Below are 9,122 nucleotides of genomic sequence, written 5' to 3'. Positions count from 1 at the left end.
CACACACACACACACACACACACACACACACACACACACACACACACACACACACACACACACACACAGACGCTTTGAAACTCAAAGTTTGTCTTTTTTTTTTTACAAGGAGCCAAAAAGTCGCTCTGCTTATTTGGCGTTTCCTCGTGATTCATCATAGTAATCATTATCATCACGCCGACCATCACTCATGCATTTGAGATACAGCGTTTCATCAGTACGGACTTCTGACAAGTGCTCCCCCTGAAATTAATTTGTGTATTCTCATTAATCACACTTTGCTGATGCAACATCCATCATTGATGAGGTGTGGACAAGATGGTGATTGGTGCGCTTGAATGCTGTCTTGCTGATTTAGTAACCATACATACATGCTACTTCATCACCATTGCAGCACTGATGTGGGCATACACACACACCTATAACTAAGAAGAGAACATACACACACTATTTGAAAAAGAATTGGGACCAGTCGTATGGTTTTAAACACATTAATTGTCTTGGAGAATGACATTCTAATGGGCTGAAATTCTTCCTCGCTTAACTGAAATCTACTTTTACGGCTTAACAATTAATGGAAATCTTATCGAAATTGCAATATGTCCTACTGCTATTTTAAATGATTGTTAAAGGCAAAAAATATGACACCATGATCTACTAATATGTTGTTCAATGAAAATAAAAATCATAATATCTGATACTGCATATCAAAAACGCAATATCAGTCAAAATAATCAGAATTAGATATTTTTTCAAGATGTTTAAGACCTACATTAATAACAGAAATCCTGTGTTCTTTCAGATTAGATATTTTGCGCTTGACTGGTGACTCTGAAGACTATTTACATCCATGCTAGGACTAAAGATCCTCTCTCCTTCCTGTGGTCTTCTTCACGCATCCATCCAGAGTTATATGCGAGATAAGCAGTAAGCAGAGCAGCCCTGGCATATTTCCCTCTGAGACTTCCTCCAGCTCATCCACGCCAAACCCGAGCTGGTTCTGCACCAGCTGACTGATGTAGTCCCTCTGGTGCATCTCGGTGTACAACAAGGTCTTCTCCCAATTACACAGCCAGAGGGAGGCACCTCGAGGGCACTCTGCACCTGTCTGAACCATCGAATCCTTTAAGCTGAGTTCTTCCTGGATCATTTAGTTTCTCGCCCTGTTTGAGTACGAGTTGTGTAACGCTATAACTTATTCAGGTCACTACCTCAGTGATGGTCAGAAGGAAGACTGGCCTGTGAATCAAAGGTCTTGTTTGGAAAGATATAAGGCCATGGTAAGTATAAGAGGTGCTTTATCTGTGTAACAACAGACACACATATGTTTTATCCTTAAGGCGTAGAACATGTGAATATACAATCGGTACTTGTTTTCCATCTTAGAGAAGAAGAGGACGTTTGTGCAGGCAGTCAGCTGCTGCATGGATCACAAGTCTCATGTATATATGTATATATAATATAAAATTTCCATTAAACAAACGGCAAGATACAGTTAAGCACGTATGTCAACACAACGGGTGAAGGTCTACTGAGTTCAGAGCAAAAGTAGAAGCACTTAAGCATTTACATAATGTACTTAAGTAGATATGTTCCATTACACGTCACAATCATTTTTACCTTTACATGCGATACCTGAACTCCTTCACTTCCTACCAGCTTCCCATGTTCTGCCTGAAATTAACCAGACACCTTAAGCCAGCTAGAGGACCTTGATGACCACCATCAAGTATTACAGTCCATTAATGCACAAAAGGACAACGTCATCAGCACAACTGCAGAAATACCACTTTAATATCACTAAACTTGACCGTTACCTTGATAAACTATCCTTGAAAAAAAGAGAGGGAATCAAGTGCAATGAGTTTCACGTCATGTCGAGAGTGCAACAAATCTCTCACTGTCAGTGTTTTGGATTCAATAAATGAATGACTAGAAAATCCACTCAGTGTTTCCCTCAAATGTGACCTGAAGCATCTTAACTGCCTAAACATTTCCAGATGACCTCAATTTTTCTGCACGTATTTATCTTCAAAGCCAAAAGCATGTTGCCCTCAACGTTTAAATATTGTTTGGTTGCCTCTTTCTCATTTAGATTATAAATCATCAAACACAATGACTCAGGGAACATGTAGTCTCTGTTCTCTTCTTGACAGAAGAATATTTCTGTTCATGTGGAAGGACCCACTGCCACCAGCATACTGACATTCGGTTAAGGGGTCATGCTGCATTAGTTGGTATTTGTCGTATATACTTATCTGTTAATGAAAAAGACCTTCAAAAAATGAAAGAAATCTTCCGATCTTCGGACATCAAGCTCGTTTTCACTTTAAACAAAATGTCTGATTTAGCATTTTGTGTTACAGATTTATTGCACACAGCGTTCACACACATGGGTTCGTCTGTATGTTTCAAGTCTTCTAGTGTTTGACTCAGTGGGGTCCCCCCCCCTCCAGCTGGGAAATGGTACTAGCATGTGGGCCAGCATGCACAGAGCTCCCGTCCACATGGAGAAATGAGTATAAAGATGTGCCTGACTGTGCGTGTGGATGGGAGGACCTTCTCGTGTAACAGAGAGGACCAGGAGATAATGAGGCGTGGTCCTGTTGCCCCCCTGCTCAGTCACTCAGTGGCTGCATGTGGGACTGTGATGTATGGACAGGAGGAGGTGCACAGCTTGGAACTGCAGCAATATGAGCTCTCACTCTCACATAATAACTACACAGTCTTTGCACAACACAAACAAAGACAGAAAGGACAACAGGCCCACAATGCTTTTCACACTCACCACATCGATGCCAGACAGCTGCATGCCGATGTTGGCCACCGCAACGGTAATGACCTGCCAACGAACAGAGCGGTCCCTGAGCAGGCCCCAAATGGAGATGGTCTGGATGGAAGACAGAGAGCGCTGCTCCTCCTGCATCTCATCAACCTCCGCCTGGATGCTTCCTTTCGGACGGTACCACTTCAGGGCTAAAAAGACAGAAAGGAAAAGCTTTGACCGGTCCCGACAGAAACTTAAAAACCCAACAGGAAACAGAAGACACGAACAGGTCCATTCATCCTCGTGCAGTGAAGTTCATTTGTTATCAGACACGACAATCAAGAACTGCAGCTTGTTAAGAGAAATGAAGACACAGTCTTTACTCCATATGATCAAACATAACGAGCTGATTTGGTAGAAAACAAAGAGTCCACTTTCTAACCTGCGATGGTGGCGTCAATATTTCCCTTCTCGATCAACAGGTACCGCGGACTCTCTGGAAACCAGGGCAAGAACATCAGCTGGATGATGGTAGGAAACACCACCAGGGACAGCAGCAGAGGCCAGTACTCCTCCTGTGTGACAACAAAACATGACAATCAATCAGCTGCTTTTAATGATCAGCCTATAATCTGTAGTAAGTACGTACTATTTAAATGATAGAAAAGTGAGACGGGATGAACCACAAAGCATGGCATTGTCTACTTAAGCTTCATTTTTCAGCAATCCCCCCCCCCCCTACCGTATCAGACAGAACTGGGCAGATGGAAGAATCAGGTTCTAGCAGATACATGTCATACAAACGATTATCTGATTATAACACAACAGTGTGTTCACGCGCCGTATCCTGCTACTTATTCATGCTTATAAGTGATTTGTGAATGTGCCATAGTTTACAAAATTACACCAGTGTACTTAAAATAGTTTTAAGCTCTGTGAGTAAAATGAAATAGAATCTGCTGCGTGTTTCTGATGCAAAGTCAGGACTACAGGACAGACGACGGGACTTGCCGCCTGAGCTGATGCATATGCCCCAAACTCACTACTAATGAAATCCATATCATGTAAAAAGAAAAAAATGGTACAACGGGACGAAGGATGAATCTGTTCAGACAGCGAGCGTATTAACCAGCCACAGACACAGCACAGCAAACCTGTGTAGCGCTTCAACGCTAACGATGTTAGTACCTTTCCCAGCAGCTCAGAGAGTCCCAGGACCTGAGCGAGGAAGACTCCGAGACAAATGTGAATGCTGGGAACGAGGCCCAGGAAGCCTCGCAGGTTCTTGGGGGCGATCTCACCGAGGTACATCGGCACCACACTGAGACAGATACCTGTGGGGAACAAGAGGGATTACCATGAGCTGAACCAGACAACAGATGACACAACTCAAATGTGCTTTAAAAAATCTAACAGGTGGCGTGATTTATTTTTTGGGGCGTCTGCGTCCTGAAAAAAAAGACATGTTTGTTCATAGTTACAATTCAATTTTCTCATTCTTAATGTCAGACATTAAATCTCCAACTTGATGAAGGTTGGTGGACTGTAAAATACCCAAATAAGCATATTTGCCCTTTTTGTATGTTATAAATATAAGAGGATCAATCAAACCAACAAAACCAAAAACTAAAGCAACATTTTTTCATGCGTTACATTTTTACAAACTTTATTTCCACATGCATTTGTTTGTATTATCAGAATGGAGGGATGGATCTCAAAAAGTGAACAAATGAACAAAATCAAAACACGAGCAGCACTTCCAATTCCAATGAAATAACTGCAAATCAACAAAAGCAAATGAAACAATGTGCTATTGTAGCTTTGTGCTATCCATCTGCAATTTCACTTTTTGCTTCAGCTCTTTGTTGTGGATAAATGTAACACATTGTAACTCATTCAGTCATTCAGGGAACAGGCAGGCCTACCTGAGTGTACTCCTGTGATGAAGCGTCCAACAATGACCATCACGGGCATCCTGCATGCTCTGCTGAAGCCCATAAGAGCTCCTCCTATAAACACCAGCATAGCGGATCTCACCAGCGTCCCTTTCCTGTTTGACAATGTTGAATAAAGAGCAACGAGTCCAAAGAATATAAGACAACTGTCAGGAACACAGGCTGATGACACAAACATAAACATGCACTGAGCGTGTGTTATACACCCAAAAATCACCCACACACACACTAACCTTCCATATTTGGTCACCAGTCTGCCCACCAGCAGGGCCCCGGTCATCCCACCGATAGCAAAGATCGACACGGTGACGGAGTACAAGACGGTGAGGAGCTCCTCATCCAGAGCCCAGTCGTAACGTTCTACCATCGTCTCATTGTAGAAGTCTTTGATGTACTGGTGGAGGAAGGAAAGAATTAGGTTAATGTAACGTTGTCCAGCAGGAGAAAGATAAATAAGCCATTACAATATACGTCGACTACGTGGAATTACAAGATCATTTCTTCCAATAAATTCTGTTTTGCCTTAAAAAACATACAAACATCTATTTTAATTTGCACCCCCGCTCACTCCAATGGACCCGGAGCAAAAAAATAGCGGCCATGAAATTTGACACCACCATCATATGAGTAACTATTTCCAACAGTGCCACACATCCAAATGTCAACATTAGTCTTGCCATTTGCGCAGCACCGCTGCACTCGGGCATGGGATGAAGAGATGTTTGAATCAGCGGGAGAGGCGGCCATATTGAGTAGACGGGAAGCTCATCGAGCCCCCACAGTCAAAGTCAAATCAAATTTGACGATTAGGGATCATAAACTGCGTGCTTGATAAAATGACAGTGGTTGTTCTTGTGGTGTGACAGAAATTGACAGTAAGGGCCAACAACATCCCTCAGATTTCATTCAGGTTTATCTGACAGCGAGGGCTCCGCTGAGATGTCCTGGAGAACCTATTACATTAAACCCAATTCATCTCAAGAGACACAATTCAGTCACTGTCTGCCAAACAAGACATCAGGAAGCGGAAACAGGAGACGGAAAAAGAAGAGTTTAATTAGTGTGAGTAGTTTTAGTATTACTACTGATCAACAGATTAAAAGATGAATCATTTAGTTTGTTAAGATAGTGTAGACGCAGAATGATCATTTGAAGGACTGGCCCTGAGGGAGTTCAGTGATAAAAAGAAGGGAGTGACGTTAATTCGTCAATTTGTAATGGAACTCTGGACAGTGTGCCTCCAATTTGTCCAAGAATGTCTCCAACACGTGCGGGGTACTGTACAAACTGGCACTCTCTGTACAGTTCTGACACATAGCTGACCAGTTTATTGTTCACAATCATTGCGTTGCAACAGCCTGATGCCGGTTGAGACAGAATTAATTGAGGTTACCTGCAGAATCCAGGGATTCTACCTTTAGTTAGTTGCCAACTGGAGTTTGAGCACCACAGCACGATATTACTTTATTATTGTAAGCAGTTATTATTCTGTCACTTTGTTCGTTTACTGCAGCAGCTTAATGTTGCGAGGTAAGGAGTGGTTCTGATCTCATGTAACCTTATTCAAATAAAAATGATCAAGATCAATTCCATGCAGAATTTAAATAGCAGGGGAGAAGGAGCTCTGGTCAGAGGAGTACTCTGCATCAGCCTGTACCTGAATTTATCAGAATCGGTATCTGGAGAGAAGAAGGGCACGTGGAGCACATGGAGACTCAGCAAAATATCTAAAAAGGCACCAGAGAGGGAGGAAAACCTCGCTGGAAACCACAGAAAAGCACCACTTCAATAGTGCAACACTGCACCTTGTGACACGTTCCTGCACATCGATTTAGCCAAACTGAGAGTCTAGCGACGTCATTGACACATAGCAAGTGATACACAGTAATAGGTGTTCAAAATCAACAGGAAGGGAAATACATATTTAATTGTTTGACTTCTGCTCAATGTTAGCCAGCCTTTGCTTCGTGCTGTGCTTTGAGTCACACGGCCTCAAGACCAATTTACATGACGTCAGAACAGAAGAAGAATAAAAGACAAGCAGGCGACTAAGAAAGTCACGAGAACAACGACCGTGACTTTCTCTCTGCAAACAGATGCTGATTTCTGCCTTCAACTATGAAGCCAAAAGTACTCTTCAAGGCCAACACATTTCAATGAAAACTAAATGATTTAAAAGATTGAAAAGTGTTACTGCTACTCTAAACACTTAATCTCTCCTCCTTTGCTATGGCCATCTACCTGAAATAAACAGCTGAATCAGAAACAACTTTAATTCTCTTATCATGTAATCTGCTTACCAAGACACACAAAGGTAGTTCTTTAGGTAAAAACTCAACTCACCACCAAATGAACCTCCTGCCACACCTAACGTTTTATTTGGAGCACACAGGCATAAATAATGTCACATGACACACAGCAGTCAGCAGTGAATCCTACAAAGGACGGTGAAGTCACATGGACCATGGTTAAAGGTTTGACCTCACCACATTAGCAGCCGTTTGGAATACGTGTGACAATGATCATTTGTCTGTAATTGAACAAGCTGCAGAGTTCAAGTTAAATCTATGTGTTGTGTGCGAGAGGTCACATCTACAGAGTATTATCCCCCAAATCTGCCCCTCAGCTTTAGGTTGAGTTTCAGCTCATTCTTTGGCTGCTTTGGTTCACATTCAACACTCTCGTAGTGTTGTCTTCAGTGAAAAAGCTCTAAAAACCCACCGTGCATTAGATGCACGGCCATCAACAGCAAAAACAGACACAGTCAGCTGGTGAACAATGTGGTGCATTTAGCAGCTAAAGCGACATATATTTCCCCTCAGCGGATGGTGGAGACCAAAAACAGAGCTAAGAGAGATTATTAAGAGAGAAATATTTGACTTACATTCATCAGGTGGACAGAGACACAATGTTCCTTTGTAACTGCTGGATCTGTAAATAAGCAACTGTTTGCTAAAAATATTATCCATATTGACTTAAATTTTGAGCTGGAAGGAGGTTAGCTTAGCTTTGCCACTGGAAACAGGGAAATAGCTGCTGGCTATCCGACATTAGATACAAAGACATAATAAGATCGTGAAAAATCTCATAAAACTACATATTGTCATTTTTACATTTATCTGCATATATATATATATATTAAACAAATGAGATATAACACGTTAATTAGTCAGCTTTAAAGGTGAGAGTATTTATTTTTTACTTTGCACAGCGCCAGGCTAGCTGTTTTCCCTGCTTCCAGGCTTTATGCGCAGGCTTGTCCATGGCCAAACAGGAATGGTGCACAGCTTAGTTACTGCACGGCAGTGATGGAGCAGAGCACATGATGGATAAAAGACTCAGGACATCGATGACATGGTGAGGCTCGAGCATCCTCTAGATTTGATACACACACCCACATGACTTGAAATGAAATACAATCTGATCTTTACTTTGTTCATTAACAAAAGTCATGCATAGCGTATAAGGAGTGTATCCATTCATTCATTCTTGGAATATCTGGATTTCTCGGGTTAAGAGTGAAAACTATTTTAATGCTTGGGTGGATGGTGACCAGAGTGGTGAGTAACACGATGTTGATGATGCGGTGGGGACACAAACCTGTGCAGGAGAGTTGACGACTGCCAAATTGTAGCCATAGAGCATGGAGCTGCCGAACGAGGCCATGAAAGCCACCGCCAGCAGAGGCTTCGTAAGATGCTGAAGAGAGGATGGCGAGAGAAAGTCAGAGAGTCAGAAAAGCTACACAAAACAATATCCAGAGGCCTGAGATTACAGAAATGTGTTATTAACACGACTTGGGTATAAACGTAAAGGGTTTTTTCTGAAAGGGATTTTCTATATAAAATGCAGGAAGTGTAAGCTATTAGCTCGGACTAGAAATCCACAACAGATATGGGTTCTTTGGGTTTTGAGCTGAAAAAGAGAACTAACTGTTGACTGCACTTTGTGTGTATTTTCTAGGCTTGTCTGCAGCTCGTAGAGAGATTAGCTGGCTCTGTGTGAGTATTTGCCAGCGTTATTATAAGGGTAAATGTTGCATATGAATCTGTGATCTTTGGACTTCACAGCAGAGCTGAACAGGCACTGAGCGGCACGTGACAGAATCAGAAGGAGGGAAACAAACCGGCACCTGGATACTGGCCAGATCCAACCGGCTCACTTTGAATGAGCAGAATAAATCACGAGTTTGCAGAAAACACTGATATGTTGAAGAAACAAACAGCTCCAATTCTCACAAGTTGAACTCAACAACTAAAGCCTGCAAAGGGCATCGGGAGTCACATGAGCCCCTCTGTCTTTAAAGAGGGACGGGGCAGACTACTGTATTTCATGCTGCTACCCTTTTGGCTGCTGTCCTAAATTCCAGCACACAGAGCGTAGCTGACCTCCAAGGTAAG

General features: G+C 42.3%; 1 protein-coding gene across 1 annotated transcript in view; it reads right to left on the bottom strand.

The window, feature by feature from the left end:
• slc2a15b (solute carrier family 2 member 15b) overlaps positions 1-9,122 on the bottom strand; it is a 14,329-nt gene that overhangs the window by 4,620 nt on the left and 587 nt on the right. The window contains exons 2-7 of the mRNA XM_031864522.1: positions 8,323-8,421; positions 4,956-5,116; positions 4,693-4,817; positions 3,956-4,101; positions 3,210-3,342; positions 2,789-2,976 (exon numbers count right to left, since the gene is read on the bottom strand). Of these exons, the coding sequence (XP_031720382.1) occupies positions 2,789-2,976; positions 3,210-3,342; positions 3,956-4,101; positions 4,693-4,817; positions 4,956-5,116; positions 8,323-8,421 (852 nt within the window). The remainder of the gene's footprint in view (positions 1-2,788; positions 2,977-3,209; positions 3,343-3,955; positions 4,102-4,692; positions 4,818-4,955; positions 5,117-8,322; positions 8,422-9,122) is intronic.

The sequence above is a fragment of the Anarrhichthys ocellatus genome, unplaced genomic scaffold, assembly GCF_004355925.1.
Source record: "Anarrhichthys ocellatus isolate YVR2014 unplaced genomic scaffold, GSC_Weel_1.0 scaffold31, whole genome shotgun sequence".
NCBI lineage: Eukaryota > Metazoa > Chordata > Actinopteri > Perciformes > Anarhichadidae > Anarrhichthys > Anarrhichthys ocellatus.
This window is presented reverse-complemented; position numbering and strand designations above follow the sequence as displayed.